The sequence below is a fragment of the Piliocolobus tephrosceles genome, chromosome 12, assembly GCF_002776525.5.
Source record: "Piliocolobus tephrosceles isolate RC106 chromosome 12, ASM277652v3, whole genome shotgun sequence".
Lineage (NCBI taxonomy): Eukaryota > Metazoa > Chordata > Mammalia > Primates > Cercopithecidae > Piliocolobus > Piliocolobus tephrosceles.
In genome coordinates, this window is record NC_045445.1 from 35786495 (window position 1) to 35804378 (window position 17884).

A 17884-nucleotide genomic window follows, 5' to 3' on the forward strand; every position below is an offset into this window, starting at 1 on the left:
ATCTCACTGTGCTACCCAGGCTGGAGTGCAGTGGCTATTCCACAGGCATGATCATATCTCACTGCAGCGTCAAACTCCTGGGCCCAAGCAATCTTCCTGCCACAGGCTCCTGAGTAGCTGGCACTACAGGCACACAACATCATGCCCTAAAGGTATTTTCTCATTTGATCCTCACAACAATCTTGTTTGATGGAGTATATAGATATTACTAATCCCACTTCACAGTTCTGAAGATGAAGATATAGGTAAATTGAGAGTGCTGAACTAACATCGCTTTCCTCCTAATCAGCCCATCCTTCTAGTCCACCACACCACCCTGGCTCTGTAATAATGACTTCTGTTTCACAGTCAGTTGACTTCCCATTCAGATAATCTCTCTGCCCTCTACTTCCCATCCTGTTTTTGTCTGTGTCCCCTCAGTAATTCATATCAACAAACATTCATTAAGTCCCTACTGTGTGCAGAACCCTGGTAATTATTATAGAAGAAACAGAAATGAGTAAGAGATGGTCCCTGTAATCCCAAAAGGAATGTGTAGAATAAACCAAAATTAGAATGTGACTCAGTTGTATGACAGAAGGAAAAGCAAAATGGTTAGCACAGGAGAGGTGGAGCTTAATTCTACTTGGTAGTCATGAGGGTGAGGAAGGAAATACAAAACTTTTCATGGCAGAAGTAGCCTTTAAGCTGAGTCATAAAAGATAAGGTTCAAACAGGAATAGAAAGAGAAATTACATGTAGCAAGAAGAGGGAAAAAAATGTAAGGCGAGCCATATATGTGTGAAACGCCTTAGAATGCTTAGCCTGGTGTGACCAGAGCACAGAATACACAAGGAGGTTCAGGAGGGATGAGGCTAGAAAGTACAGTGAGGCCAAATCACTGTGGGCCTTCAATGTCACGGCAAAAGCTTTAGAGTTGACTCTGTAAGACAATAAATCAAGAGCCAAAAGATTTGGAGAAGGCAAATGATTGACCCAATCTATAGCTTAGGAAGTTGAACTGGAGCAAGACAAGAAATCAGGAGGCGTAAAAGCGCAACTTTAGGCCAGTGATGATAAAAGGGAGAACCGGAGAAAGGGCAATGAAAATAGGAGGTAAGAGGTTAAGAGGCACTTTAGAGCCAGACTCAAAGAGACCTGATAAACATTTAAATATTGGCACTGAGCAAGAACAGGGCACTGAAAAGGATTCTGAGCTTTCTAGTGTGGATGTTTCGGAGGATGGAGATGCCATCAATCAAGACAGAAAAATGGGGGGGTTTTTTTTTTTTTTTTTTTTTTTTTTTTTTGTGTGTGTGAGAGTCTCACTCCATCACCCAGGCTGAAGTGTAGTGGCACCATCTTGGCTCACTGCAACCTCCAACTCCCGGGTTCAAGCGATTCTCCCAGCCTCCCATGTAGCTGGGATTACAGGCGCGTGCCTCCACTCCCAGCTAATTTTTGTATTTTTAGTAGAGATGGGGTTTCGCCATGTTGCCTAGGCTGGTCTCGAACTCCTGACCTCAAGTGATCTGCCCGCCTCAGTCTCACGAAGTGCAGGGATTATACGCATGAGCCACTGCACCCAGTCACTTTTTCTTTTTTTCTCTTTTCTATTTTGTAGACAGGGTCTTGCTCTGTCACCCAGGCTGGAGTACAATGGTGCAATCACAGCTCACTGCAGCCTCAACCTCCTAGACTCAAGTGATCATCCCACCTCAGCCTCCAGAGTAGCTGGGACTACAGGAATATGCCACCATGTCTGGGTAATTTTTTGTATTTTTTTGCAGAGACGGGGTCTCTTTGTTGCCCAGGCTGATGAACTCCTAGGTTCAAGTGATCCTCCTGCCTCAGCCTCTCAAAGTGCTGGGATTACAGGCATGAGCCACCATACCCAGCCATCTGGGGTTCTTAATAGTTTATCAGTCACCCTCTTAGAAAAAGAGAAGGATTACCTTGATGGCCTTACCTGAACAACATCAATGCAGGCGTCCAAGTAGATGCAACCTTTCGATTCTTTTGAATTTTTCTCATCTTTATAGGAATTGAGAATATATGAACCATCAGGAAGTTGGGTCAAGTAAAAATATCGTCTCTTGAATACCTACATGGGGAAAACCCAGCAATGGTACATTTGTTACATATACATTGCATCTGAATAGTTTCTCCGAACTAAAAACCTCAAAGGCCTGCCAGGCATTGTGCCTGGACAATCTTCAGACAACCCTGACAAGATGTTAGGAATTATCATTATCTTCATTTTTTAAAGATAGTGAATGAAAGTCACATGATTTACCCTCAGTTAATCAAATACCTAGAGAACAATAATTAAGATTTAACACTGAAATGTATAAAGCATTTTGATATCTGAATCTCCTGACCCTTTCACTATAGCATTCTTGTCCCATTTAATTGCAAACCATGATTAGATCCTTTTAATTTGGTTTCTAGGACCACGAATTCAAGAATAAATATAAAAAGCATATATATACACATATATATGTGTGTATATATATATATACGTATATATTATATATACACCCACATTACATGTTTCCATCTCACCTACATATCCTATTGCACTCATCTACACTGTACCAGTGTCTTTGCTTCTGAAAGTCCAGTTTACAGGGTACTCACAGGGAAGCACAGACTCATTAGTTGCCTACCAGTTGTTGAGTGCCCCAAGTGCTGATATTTAAATCAACAGTCCTAATGGAACTATGCCGTTTGTTTGGAGTTAGGGATTCACAATAGTTAAGGAGAAGCCTGTTGCTACAACTCACAGCAAAGCCCATAGGAACGGGAAAAGGTTGGGGACTGCCTGATGAGTTCATGCTGTCCCTCTATTCTCCCCTAAAAACAGACTTTGAGAGCCTGATAAAAGAGGTGAGAAAAGGGATTAGGAGCTCTCTGATGAATTGATGCTTCTTTCAGTAAGTCACAAACTGCAGGCTATGTCAAGCAATTGTCACAGTGAAAGGCAGAGCTTATTCAAGTTGCAATTTCCCAGGATGATAGACCTGAAATCACTTCAGGGTGGGATGGGAAGAGCAGCTAGGAAATAGACTCCTGGTGATTATTGAAGAAATGCATTCCTATGCATCTTGTCTTATTCGAAGAACCTGGCTTTAAAATTTAAGCTTGTCACTTTTAATCACCCATCTGATTATTCAATATGATCCCTGATCACTTTGAGAACTTTAATTATATAAAGAGTATTATTTGGCAAGGTCATTCTTGCCAAGAACTTAACGTCTGGCAAAGTACCTGAAACATCAATTTATTTCTCCATAGTATGATCAAGCAAAATATATAAAAGCCTTAAGGGGCATTTCTTTTTAGAAAAACCAGTTAAAATAAATAACATTGATAGTTATTTTTGACTTGTATAAATATCACTGATTTTTTAACAAATGACAAAAATATATATCAGTGTAAGGACTACCCTAACAGGTTAGACTGATAAATGCTACAGTTTCTATCTCAGGAAGGGGCCATGTAGGCTATATGCTATCAACAGAAAAGAGTCCAGGCCGGGCACGGTGGCTCACGCCTGTAATCCCAGCACTTTGGGAGGCCAAGGCAGGTGGATCACGAGGTCAGGAGAGCGAGACCATCCTGGCTAACACGGTGAAACCCTGTCTCTATTAAAAACTTCAAAAAAAAGTAGCCGGGCCGGGTGGTGGGCGCCTGTAGTCCCAGCTACTCAGGAGGCTAAGGCAGGAGAATGGCATGAACCCAGGAAGCGGAGCTTGCAGTGAGCTGAGATTGCCCCACTGCACTCCAGCCTGGGCGACAGAGCGAGACAACGTCTCAAAAAAAAAAGAGTCCAAGCAGAAAACATCACCTTGTTTTGCAATTCCAGTCAATTAAATGTTATTGTATTAGTATGCAAAGGAACAGAAAGAGAATGTGTGGGCATATTTATATCTTTCACATATTCACATATCTCATATATGTGAGAATATATACATATATTCTCATATTCAATTAATCCACATTTAAGTTTGCTGGAAGAAATCTAGATTAATATTAAAGGAAAATGTTAATCATAATGGTGATGATATATGTATATTTCCTTATTTTATTTTTATTTTTATTAGAGACAGGGTCTCCCTATGTTGCCCACACTGGTCTCAAACTCCTGAACTCAAGGGATCCTTCTGTCTCAGCTCCCCAAAGTGCTAGGATTACAGGCGTAAGCCACGCTGCCCGGCCTATTTGCTCATTTTCATGACAATGGTTCACATCTATCATTAAAATCATGGGAATACAAGGCTTAAAATTACATGCTGAGGTCATTTCAAATGAATAAACATGTAATGAGCACTAACTTTGTGTAACACATTGCTTTTTAAAGTTATCACAATAATTATCTATAACAAAATTAGAATACATCTTTCAGGCCAAAAGTAACATGAGAAAAATATGAAAAAATTTAGATTTGAATTGTTCAAATCTAAAACCGAAATTCTGCTGCTTCAGTGGGACAGCCTATAGAATCCACTTGCAGAGTCAACAGCCAGCAACAAAGAGAGAGGCAGAAGAGAAAATACAGAGCAAAACATTTGTGGCATACAGTCAAATTATAGTCTGGGCAATTTTTTTTCCATGTACAGCTGCCTCACCAAGCACAGAAATTCTGTGGCAGCCACCACTTCCAATATTAGCAAAGCACATCATTACAATGGAGATAGAAAGGGATATGAAATTACAGCAAAGCACTTCCTGTAACATTGCAATTATATCTAAATGTGACACGAGGGTAGGTAGCTTATGAATCTGGGGACAGAACATGATGCCTGAAAGAGCACTCAGAAAGAGCAGATGCCTGAAAGTCTTATGATACTGATTCTCAGCCGGTATCTCCTGCTAACCAGCAGTGAAATTGTCCTCAAGACTCTGCTTCTCTCAGTTTACTCGCTTGTAAAATGATGAGATCAGACCAGATGATCTGTAAGATCATACTTTTCCACAATCTACAAATAATTTCATTCAACTTGAACAAATAACACAGCAGCCTTCCTAGCCTGGAAGCTACTCTCCCCACGTGATTTCTCATACACTGGAAACACAGAGTTTGGACAGTAAGGAATATTTTTAAAAGTCATCTCTATGTAGAAATCAGACTCTGCCCAACACATTCTAAGATCTCTTCTCATTCTAATATTTTATGATACATGTTGGGTTTCAACTTCTGAGAAGCTTTTAAGATCTCTTTTGCAAAGAAGAAAGGAATATCCTAAATCTCTCACATGGAAATCAAAGGGAAATCAGAAACATAACTTCCTGGACATTTAAAAAATTTCTACAATGCAGCTATTTAGGGTATAAGTTTAGATAATTTTTTATATTTCTAAAAGAAGACAGGTGTTAAAATAACGACTATACAGAATAATGGTAATTATTCTATATCATACCTGTCATTCGAAGGCTGCAGGTCTTTTGTAACTAATAGCTAATTGTTTTAATACCTCTTGGGGATAAGTATCATTACCCACATTTTACCTAACAGCAAACTGAGGGACCAAGAGCTCGTTCAAGTTCACACAGGCAGCCAGGAGTGGTGGTTCATGCCTGTAATCCCAACTCTTTGGGAAGCCGAGGCGGGTGGAACATCTGAGGTCAGAAGTTCGAGACCAGCCTGGCCAACATGGTGAAACCGTGTCTCTATTAAAAAAGCAAAAAATTAGCCAGGCATGGTGGCACACCCCTGTAATCCCAGCTACTTGGGAGGGTGAGGTGAGAGAATTACTTGAACCCAGGAGGTGGAGGCTGCAGTGAGCCGAGATCACACCCCTGTACCCCAGCCTGGGCGAGAAAGCAAGGCTCCGTCTCAAAAAAAAAAAAAAAAGTTCACACAGGCAAGTCACTGATAGAACTGGAATCAGAATAGGATAATGGCTACAAAGAGAATGTTGCCCAAATCCTCCAATAGCTTCCCATCTTACTTTACAGTAAGATCTAAAATCCTCACCATAGCCCAGAACACTGTACAGGATCTGGCCTCAGATTACTTGTTGGATTTTCTTTCTTTTTTTTTTTTTCTTGAGACAGAGTCTCACTCTGTTGCCCAGGTTGGTGTGCAGTGGTGCGATCTTGGCTCACTGCAAGCTCCATCTCCCAGGTTCACGCCATTCTCCTGCCTCAGCCTCCCGAGTAGCTGGGACTACAGGCGCCCGCCACCACGCCCGGCTAATTTTTTTGTATTTTTAGTAGAGATGGGGTTTCACCATGTTAGCCAGGATGGTCTCGATCTCCTGACCTCATGATCCACCCGCCTTGGCCTCCCAAAGTGTTGGGATTGCAGGCATGAGTCACCGCGCCCAGCCTTCCTTGGACTCTATTTCTAATCTTTTTGCTCCAGCTACACTGGCTTATCTGCTGTTACTCAAATATCTCAAGTAAGCTCCTTCGGGTCTCTGTACTTCCTGTTTCCTCAGCCTAGAATTCGCTTTCCTCACTATCCACACAGTTTACTTTCTTACTCCTTTCAGGTCTTTGCTTGAATCTCCCCTCCTCTGGGAGGCCTTCTGTACCACCTGCCCTCATCATAGCACCCAGTTATATCTTTTTCATGGAGTGATCCCTATACAAATATGTTATTCATCTATCTGTTTTATTTGCCATCTCTTTCTAGCCCATGAAGTTTCATGTTTCATCTACTGCTGTTATCCCCCTAGTACCTATAACAATGCCTGGACTCAGTAAAATGTTTCAAAATGAATAAACAATGAATGAATAATCCCATTTCCAGCACAGATTCCCCAGCGGTTTCATCCAACAGAATTGCGTTTCTCTGTAATGCCCATACTCTTCTTTCTCCTCCTCCTTGTCTTTCTTATTTTTGTTAGATGGTGAACACAGCCGAAAATTCCCCACCTTACTCAGTGAGGAACATGGATCCTGAAGAGTGGCCCATTCAGACCACCCACAAGAATAAAACAGAGAACAAGCCAAAGGATTTGATTCTATAGGATCAGGTCCTGCCAAGTCTGCTGAAGGTCCCAAGCTGTCGGAATGACAAACTGTTTTTTTTTTTTTTTTTTTCTGGAGACAGAGCCATACTCTGTTGCCCAGGCTGTAGTGCAGTGGTATGATCTCGGCTTACTGCCACCTCCGCCTCCTGGATTCAAGCAATTCTCCTGCCTCAGCCTCCCAAGTAGCTGGGATTATAGGTGCATGCCACCACACCTAGCTAATTTTTTTTTTTTTTTTTTTTTTTTTTTGCATTTTTAGTAGAGATGGGGTTTCACCATATTGGCCAGGCTGGTCTTGAACTCCCGGCCTCAAGTGATCTACCCACAGTCTCCCAAAGTGCTGGGACTACAGGTGTGAGCCACTGCGCCTGGCCAGATGACAACCTTTTTGAACTCCTTCTGGAGCAGGAACAAAGGCCTTTTGTCATTCGCCTGCATCAAAGATTAAACAAAGGAAGGAAAGTTGGAGCACTTAGTATCCTCAAAGTAGGAAAATGGCTGGGGGTGGCGGCTCACGTCTGTAATCCCAGCACTTTGGGAGGCCCATGCGGGTGGATCACCTGAGGTCAGGAGTTCAAGACCAGCATGGCCAACATGGTGAAACCCCATCTCTACTAAAAGTACAAAAATTAGTCGGGCGTGGTGGTGTGCACCTGTAATCCCAGTTACTTGAGAGGCTGAGGCTGGAGAAGTGCTTGAACTCAGGAGGCAGAGGTTGCAGTGAGCAGAGATTGTGCTACTGCACTCCAGCCTGGGTGACAGAGCGAGATCCTGTGTCCAAAAAAAAAAAAAAAGAAAGAAAAGAAAAGAAAAGAAAGTAGGAAAATCTTTTATCATTCTATACAACAAATCCCAAGAGTGTTTACCTGTTGTGTGTTACCTAGAGGGGCAATTATTTACTGCTAAGTTGCATGAACTAGAAACCCTTAGAAAGGATGCTTCAAAGGTTTAGAGGTAGAGTAGGTAGGCCAGGAGCAATGTAGAAATGATGTGGGGGAACTTGCCTAATGTCTCAGACAGAACACAATGGAAGAGCCAGCAAGGAAAAGGAGAAAGCAGGAGAGACAGAGACACACTGGGTCTTAGAACTGTTCTGCACAAAAATGAAAGAAACAATGGGGAAAAAGAACCACAGGACTTAGAAAAGTGAGTTGCAGTAATAATACCAGAATGCCAGGAACTTTGTCCTGCTGAAAAATCCCTACCACTACGTTGGTAACCTGATACATCACTCACCTCTCTCCATCATGTCATTTACAGTCCTATCAAGTTTGTTTGTTTTGTTTTTTTCTTTTCGAGATGAAGTCTCACTCTGTCGCCCAGGCTGGAGTGCAGTAGCACGATCTCAGCTCACTGCAACCTCAGCCTCCTGGGTTCAAGTGATCCTCCCACCTCAGTCTCTCAAGTGGGTGGGACTACAGGTGTGTGTCACCATACCCGGCTAATTTTTGTATTTTTAGTGGAGACAGGGTTTCACCATGTTGCCCAGGCTGGTCTCGAACTCCTGACCTCAAGTGATCCTTCTGGCTTGGCCTCCCAAAGTGCTGGCATTAAAGGCATGAGCCACCACACCCGGCCCCAAGTTTTAATGTATGACACTGTCCTACCCACTGAGAAACTGAGTAAAAATCAAATAGCTTTTCTTAAATAATGCTACCAAATCTGGGCACTGAAGAGTTCTTCAACTATTTGATTTAAAGCAAAGTCTAGTAGGAGGGGGTCTACAATCCACCTTTCTCATTAAACACAAATTATTTTATCAGATGTATTTCAGCACAGCATAACACTGCTCAAATAATCAGTGACTCTCAATTACTCACATAATAAGGCACACATGCCAGATACTGGCATTCAAGGCCCTCCCACAACCCTAATAATATAAAATAACAACAATTGCTAACATCTGTGGGGTGTTTTGTGCATTACAGTCTCTGGTTAAGTGCTTTCCTTGCATTATTTCATTGAATCCTAAGTAACAATTTGTGTGGTCATTACTGTTATGCCCTCCATTTTACAGAAGAGAAATGGAGGCACAAGGTGATACCAAAGGACCAAACCAACTTCATGTCCCATGACTACTCAGCTTCACCTAACCATTCTGCCTTATACATATTGCCTGGCACATTCACTTTCTCCTTTCTGATTCACTTCCTTCAGGGTCCTGCCTTCTTCAAGAAGCCTTCTTTGACCCCAGGCCACAATGATCTAGATTCATGTAGCACTTGGTCGCTATACCATCCATCTTTAAACAATTATTTTTAGTGTGTGTCTCACCTCCCCAAAAAGGTGGTTTTTTGTTTGTTTGTTTGTTTTTGTTTTTTGAGACAGAGTCTCACTCTGTTGCCCAGGCTGGAGTGCAGCGGTGCGATCTCAGCTCACCACAACCTCTGCCTCCTGGGTTCAAGCGATTCTCGTGCCTCAGCCTCCCGAGTAGCTGATATTACAGGTGCACGCCATCACGCCTGGCTAATTTTTGTATTTTTAGTAGAGACAGCGTTTCACTATGTTGGCCAGGCTGGTCTCGAACTTTTGACCTCAAGTTATCAGCCCACCTCGGCCTCCCAAAGTGCTGGGATTACAGGTGTGAGCCACTGTGCCCAGCCCACCGTCCCAAAAAGGTTTTAAGCTCTACATCTGACACTTCTCTCTACCCTTCACAATGCTAATACCTTGTATTAACAAGGCATTCAATATCTATTTGATAGCCAGGCGTGGTGGAATGCACCTGTAGTCCCAGGTACTTGGGAGCCTGAGGAGGAGAATCGCTTCAGCCCAGGTGTTGGAGGCTGCAAGGAGCTATGATTGTGCCACTGCACTCTAGCCAGGGCAATATAGTAAGACCTTGTCTCTGAAAAAATTAAATTAAGAAATTATCTATTTGGTCATGAATTTGTTGATACCCAATAGTGTCTGACACATAGGAAGCACCTAATAAATGGTTTTTGAGAAGTAATATGAATGAGGGAAAACAAAACATAAAAAACAAATTAGTGAAAAAATCTCATGCATAATACATGAATGCAATCCATTTGTTAGCTGTAAGAGACAGTCTGGTAGATTTGAGAATACAATTGGACTAACATATCAAAAATAAAATATTTTCTCTTCCTTTCGTTCTAACACACATAGTGACCTTGACCTCCTAGCAATTATTTTAATATCTTATGTGCTTTCTTAGGTCAAATCCTCATTTGATTTGATGTTCTCACACTACAGAGGAGGGAAAATCCCTCCTGGAAGAGTTAAGGAGTTAAGGACTTTTGGACTCTGGATATATAACAAATGGCTCTCTTTTGTGCCAAAAAAAATTTTAAAGGGCACTAGAAGTGAGTCATACATCAACCAGTTGAACTTGCAACCCCGATATCATATCAAGGCACTTCAATGTTTAATTGCTGAGAATGGGGAGGAGAGAGCTAGAGGAATGTGACCAAATTGAGCCAAAAAGATGCATAAAGGTGGGTGTCCCAGGAGTTGGCCAAGAATCTGCAGCAATTTTTTAAAAATGCAAAAACCACCCTGAAGATTAAATTCCTCCATATATCATTATATCTCTTAGGAAAAAATAGTTCTAAATACCAGGGGAAGGCTATGTCCAATATCACAGCTATGTAAACCCACATTACATTTCTTCGTTGTTATGAAAAGAAGTTGAATAAAGCAGATGTCTCTAGCAGCTACTTGGGAAAGAGAGGATATAAATGAATAGGGGTCTGTTAGGATTGCTGTTTCTATCTAAAGGTTCATGTATTCTCTACGACATCTTAAAACTTCTCTCTAATACTTTTCCAGGAATTGAAGAGTGGCAACAATTCATCATTAACTACTGGCATCCTCATTAACTAGAAACCACAAATTGAAGAAATTAATCGCTATGATAAGGCTTGTCCTGTTTTAACCTGAATAAGAAGAACAGAGCAAATTATAAGTGCTAAATGTTCACTGCACCCAAACAACCAACAAAGCATTGTTTTTTTTTGTTTGTTTGTTTGTTTGTTTGTTTCATTTTGTTTTGTTTTTAAAGGGATGAGGTCTCACTTTGTGCCCAGGCTGGAGTGCAGTGGCACAATCATAGCTCACTGCAGGTTCAAACTCCTGGGCTCAAGTGATCCTCCTGACTCAGCCTCTTAAGTAGCTGGGATTATAGGCACATGCCACCACACCCAGCGCAACGGAGCTTTTGCAAGAACTGCATGATGCCAGCATCCTCTTCGGTGAGAGGAAGTGCTTGGGCACGGAGCACTGTGACTCGTGGAGTGATGCACATTATTCGCAACTTTCCTGTAGCCCAGGCTCCTCAGGGCAAGTTTCTCAGCCAACAATGAGGTTATACTCAGCAAGCACTTCTGGGAAAATATGCCCATTTCAGAAGGTGGTGTAGATTATATCTTAACAACTGACCAGAGCAGGTGAAAAGCTATATATTGGGGAAAATATAAATTTTTATTCCATAAATGTGGGGTCTTATAATCTTCCAATACGAAGAATTCAGCCTAGTTCCTCTACCAGCCCCTCTTTTACCTAGAGCCCATCGACTTGAATGCATTGCAAGTCATTGCAAGAACCATCGACTTGAATGTTCTTGCAAAACTTGCTGGTAAGCTAGCTAGGAAGGTTGAACTTTCTAAAGTAACCCATATACAAATTACTTTGGCTACATTATTTAGGTTGCATTAAAACCATGTGGTTGCTTTCTCAAAAGATCTTATAAAGTTGGAATCTTCTAATTCCCTTTTATTAACTGCACTTTGCTGAGTCTCTTCTAATACTCTTTCCTTCGTTTTATTTTTGCACTTTCTCTCACGATACAATTCCTCCTTCCTTGCTATTAGAGTCCTCCCTCCCTCCCTCTTTTTTTTTTTGAGACAGTGTCGCTCTGTCACCCAGGCTGGAGTGCAGTGGCACAATCTCAGCTCACTGCAACCTCCACCTCTTGAACTCAGGTGATCCTCCCACCTCAGCCTCCAGAGTAGCTGGGACTACAGGAGTGCACCACCACGCCTGGCTAACTACTTTTGTATTTTTTGTTAGGGCGAGGTTTCGTCACGTTGCTCAGGCTGGTCATGAACACCTGGGCAGATTCCTTTATTTCTAACAGTCCAAATGTCCAGGAAAACAACTCAGATCTATTTCTAAAATCAGTTTAAAGTTGTGCATAATTTCAAACTTTCCAAAGAACTGATTATAATTTTTTTTAAGAGATTGAGTATTGCTCTGTCACTCAGGCTGGAGCACAGTCGTGCAATCACAGCTCACTGTAGCTTTGACCTCCCAGGCTCAAGCGATCCTCCCACCTCAGCTTCTCAAGTAGCTGCAAATACAGGCATGCGTCACCTTGCCCAGCTAATTTTTTTATTTTTTGAAGACACCGGGTCTTGCTATGTTGCCCAGGCTGGTTTCGAACTCCCGAACTCAAGCAATCCTGCTGCCTTGGCCTCCCAAAGTGCTAGGATTACAGGCGTGAGCCACTGTGCTCTGCACATAATTTTTAAAATTTAGAAATTTCTTAATGAATAAAGACCCTTAAACGTACACCTCTCTCTAAAAGGCATCAAGATGCCTTGCTTTTATTCCCTAGCAATTCCAGAGGGATCTGCAGGTCAGTGTCAAGCCACAGGGCATCAAATAAGCTCAGATAAAACACAGGGAAGAAGCTTGGCTTATGGAGGCTGTTATTTGCCACTGAGTCATGATTAACAACCAGAGCTGCTGTTGCTTCCCAGTTAGTCTGCCGTGAGTGTGCAGAGGCTGTCAAAGCTTGGATTTTCCAAAAAGAAAAGATTCTTTTCTCTCAACTCTGCAAGCTCTGGCCCTGAGGTGCTAGTTGCTAAATCTACCAATGCTTCTTACCAGTGTGGGCTGGAGTTCCTAGCGGGCAGGGAACTCCAGATGCTCTAAGGATAAACCTGCCTCCAGGATTGGGGAAATGACTCAGATAATAGCACACCTGAGTCATCTTCCCATTTGCTTATGAGCTTCATTAGTATTCTTCACTTCAAACATTACCATAGTAGAAAAAAATACATAGAAACTTTCCTTTCAGAGTGTCTCAAACTCTGTCAACCCTTTGTCTCAGTTCTTCTGCCTCTGCCTTTTCCAATTATCCAAGAGCTGGGTCAGCTGCTCACCCCATCTTTAGCTTTAGCCTCCTATGCCTGAAACAATCCAGACTTGACGCAGGAAAAACTTATACGATCCCCCACCCTGTAATAGAGCACTGAAAGGTACAAACCAGACTCTCCCAGTGTGCCTTGTTTCATAGGCCTGGACTTGTGCTTTGGCCCTCACTTCAAGTTCTAGCCTGGAAACTATAAAACTGCTCCCCCTTTTCAATCCTCTGCCCTGTACACTCACATGCCCTGTATTGATACAGAAAGAGAACATGAAAAAATGATGTATCAACACTGCAGTTCCAACTAATTTCAATAATGTTGAACTAAATAACAGTTAAAACACTTTTTTTTTTTTTTGAGGTAAGGTGTCACTCTGTCACCCAGGCTGGAGTGCAGTGGTGCAATCTCGCTCACTACAGCCTCGACCTCCCAGGCTGAAGTGATCCTCCCTCCCACTTCAGTGTCCCAAGTACCTGGGACTACAGGGGAGCACCACTTCACGTGGCTAATTTTGTTTGTTTTTGTAGAGACAGGGTCTCCCTATGTTGCCTAGGCTGGTCTTAAACTCCTGGGTTCAAGTGATCCTCCCGCACTGGCCTCCCAAAGTGCTGGGATTACAGGCATGAGCCACCACACCTGGCCCAAAATACAATTATTATAGGAAAAAGTAATATTGGCAAAACGCCTCAGAAGGTTGTAGCTGAACCTTCCTCTGATTCCCATTCTAGCTGTGACAAATTCTGAAATACAACACTACTGCTATGGCTCAGGAGATGAAATGAGAAGAGTAAAGGATATATATTTAGCTCCCAGAAATCCAAAATGGAGATGCATAATCTATAATGGAAAAGAGTGGGGATAAATGAAACTCATAACCAGAAACAGTTCCCAAACCTCAATATGGCCTTTGCATTTCAAAGTATTTCCTATTAATTTTTTTTAAGTTGTGTAGCAGCCAGGCATGGTGGCTGATACCTGTAATCCCAGAATTTTGGGAGGACAAGGTGGGAGGATCACTTGAGTCCCAGAGTTTGACAACAGCCTGCACAACACAGAGAGACCCCATCTCAACCATCTCCACCAAAAACAAACAAACAAAATTAGCTGGGCATGGTGCTATGTGCCTGTGGTCCCAGCTACTTGGGAGGCTGAAGTGGGAGGACTTGAGCCTGGGGTTTTGAGACCGCAGTGAGCCGTGATCATACCACTGCACTCCAGCCTGGGCGACACAGTGAGACTCTGTCTCAAAAACAAATAAATAAATGATAAAAATAAAGACAAAAGTTGTATAGCTCCATATGACCAATTAACTTGGTTTATTCCTCTTTCCCTTCCTTTGCCTACTGTTTGGTAGAGGTTTTAAAAAGAAAGAAATAGGCCAAGCACAGTGGCTCACACCTGTAATCCCAGCACTTTGGGAGGCCGAGGCGGATGGATCACTTAAGATCAGGAGTTCGAGACGAGCCTGGCCAACATGGTGAGACGCCGTCTCTAATAAAAATACAAAAATTAGCCAGGCATGGTGGCGTGCGCCTGTAATCCCAGCTACACAGGAGGCTGAGGCAGGAGAATGGCTTAAACCCGGGAGGTGGAGGTTGCAGTGAGCTGAGATTGCACCTCTGCACTCCATCCTGGTGCAACAGAGCCAGGAGCCATCTCAAAAACAATAATAATAATAAATGTTTTTATATGTTAATGATCTCACACAGACACACACACACACACACACACACACACAAGCAGCCAGAATATGAGCAGCTGAGGATAAAAAGAGGCAAAGAGTCTAGCTCAGCTACAGCAAAACAACAATTAGCTGGAGACAAGTGGCAGCTGTCCCCTTCAGCTGTAGGCTATGTGGTCACCAGGTTGCCTTGGACTCACCACACTCTCTATGAATGTATGGCTCCTGCCTGGCCACTGTTAGTGCTAGAGTTCCCAAGCTCAGGGAGATGAAACCCACAAGCTGAACAATCAACCTTTGCCTAGTTTGTATTAGTTTCCTACTGCTGTTGTAATAAATTACCACAAATCTGATGGCTTAAAATAGCATAAATTTATTGTCTTATAGTTTCGCAGGTTAGAAGTCTGACATGGGTCTCACAGGGCTAAAATCAAGGTGTCAGCAGGGCTGTGTTCCTTTCTGGATGCATGCATCCGTTTTCCTGCCTTTTCCAGCTTCTAGAAGCTGCCTGCATTTCTCGGCCTGTGACTTCTTTCTGTATCCTCAAAACCAGCAACGCAGCATCTCTCTCTGGCCCTCCTTCTGTTCTCACATCTCTTTCTCTGACTGTCCTTTTCTGTCTCCCTCTTCCACTTATGGAGTTCTTGAAATTGCACTGGGCCCACCCACATAATTGAGGATACCCTCCCTCCTGTCGATTAGTGATTTTAATTCCTCTTTGCCATGCAGTGGACCACTGACTGTTCCAAGGATTAAGACATGGACATCTTTGAGAGGCCATCAATTCCTCCTATCACATCAATCAATCAATGTGTATTTCACAAATTATGAGAGAAAATGTAAAGCATGTGCTTTTTGCCTTATATGAACTCCTACAAAATTAGAAGTTATTTGTAAGGCAAATTAAAGTTGAAAGGTATTAAACTAAAGGAATCTGTGGCGAATTATTCTGTAAAGACATTAATTTCCTAATATCTTATCTTATGAATCCAGATTTTCACACATTTACTTAATGTGGGGCTAAGGCTTAAATGTGGGTAAAACCATTCATTCCTTCATGCATTTATTTATTTAATTTAGAGACAGCATCTTATTCTGTTGCCTAGGCTGGAGTGCAGTGGTGCGATCATAGCTCACTGCAGCCTTGAATTCCTGGGCTCAAGCGATCCTCCTGCCTTGGCCTCTCAAAGTGCTGGGATTACAGGTGTGAGCCCCCTGCCTGGCCCTATTTGAATATTTTGAGAATGTTTGGGAAGGGGAATGCAGTCAAAAACTATACAACCATTTTCTGATAATCCACAAAGAAATGTAACCTTCACACGTACATTTCTGAACCTGATAACTCTGGTAGGAAATATATTGTAATAAAGCCTTGAGTTTTATTTAGCTGGTGAGCACTGACAGTATACTGGTTAAGAGCATAGGCTCTGACTACAGCCTACCTAGGTTCAAATCCTACCTCTGAAAACTTGGAGCTGTGTGACCTTGGTTAATTATTGAATTTCTCTGAGCTTCACTTTCCAAATCTATAAACTAAGAATAGTTAGCAGTATGTATTGCCTAGGGCAGCCATGAGAATTAAACAAGATAAAGAATATAAAACACCCAGTATGGTGCCTGGTACATATTAAGTCCTCAATAAATGGGTTCTCTTATTATCACCACTTGCTGAGGCCCATGCTTAGGTGCAAGCAATATACAGGAAGCATCCTACAACATGGATTCATTATTTTCAGGGCTTGAAAATGAAAGCGAGAACAGGACATGATCACCAAAAGGAAGGCAGCAGGCAAAATATTAAATTAAGATAAAATTTGAGTCTTCCCTTGGTAGATACCCATGGTTTCTACTTGCAGCCTGTGTGAAAGATAGAATGACCTTCAATACTTAATTCAAGTGTGAATCATCCTCAGAAAACCACATGATTTTATATTGAATATCTGAAAGAACAGTTATATTTGGTATCAGAGCATAATTTGTTTTTCTGCTCAGAATCCTCATGTAACTTGTTTTCCCTTTGGATTTTAACGGCTCTTTACAGCCTCCCAAATAAGTGAACCTCATGTCCAAGGCGTTTAAAGCTCTGCACAATTTTTCCTTTTTTGTTAAAAAAAAAAAAAAGTATCTATTTATTTTTGAGATACACTCTCTATGTGCTGCCAGGCTGGAGTGCAGTGGTGCCATCTCGGCTCACTGCAACCTCCGTCTCCCAGGCTCAAGGGATTCTCCCACCTCAGTCTCCTGAGTAGCTGGGACTACAGGTGTGTGCTATCACGCCAGGCTAATTTTTGTATTTTTTGTAGAGACGGGGTTTCATCATGTTGCACAGGCTGGTCTTGAACTCCTGACCTCAAGCAATCCACCCACCTCGGCCTCCCAAAGGAGGAGGGACTACAGGTGTGAGCTACTGCACCCAGCCCAATTTTACCCTTTTCAACGTTCCAGCTTTTATCTCACATAAACCCCTTATGCAAACTCACTATCCTGCCAAACTACAGAACTTTCTAGTTAGGCTGTTCTGACTGCACTAAAGGACTGCTTTGTATACTAGTTAAAATAGTGTATTTCTTGTCTAGTCTGGAGGCTGAGACCAGGGACCCCATCTTAGATATCTACATATTTCCCCACAGTGACTAATATGTAATAAGTACCTAATTAATATTTGCTAAAGAAATGGATTACTTGTCCTTCCACTCCTTAAGGTCATTTCTACATATGAAACTTTGATGCCCATTTTTCAAAGCTATTTTCCTCCTTCAACTGACAGCCTCCTTTTTAAACATCCTGATTCACCAGATAATCATTACATTATATGTCTTTTAAAAAGTTACACTTCTGAGAAAATGTGGCACATATACACCATGGAATACTATGCAGCCATAAAAAAGGATGAGTCTGTGTCCTTTGTAGGGACATGGATGCAGCTGGAAACCATCATTCTTAGCAAACTATCACAAGAAGAGAAAACCAAACACCGCATGTTCTCACTCATAGGTGGGAACTGAACAATGAGCTCACTTGGACTCGGGAAGGGGAACATCACACACTGGGGCCTATCATGGGGAGGGGGGAGGGGGGAGGGATTGCATTGGGGAGTTATACCTGATATAAATGATGAATTGATGGGT

The 17884-nt window shown here is 42.2% G+C and overlaps 1 protein-coding gene across 2 annotated transcripts in view; it reads right to left on the minus strand.

Moving 5' to 3' along the window:
* The window catches only part of DOCK11 (dedicator of cytokinesis 11), a 192744-nt gene that overhangs the window by 124141 nt on the left and 50719 nt on the right, over positions 1–17884 (minus strand). For both annotated transcript variants that reach the window (XM_026451858.1, XM_026451857.1), the window contains exon 7: positions 1949–2083. In XM_026451858.1, coding sequence (XP_026307643.1) covers positions 1949–2083 — 135 coding nt within the window. The remainder of the gene's footprint in view (positions 1–1948; positions 2084–17884) is intronic.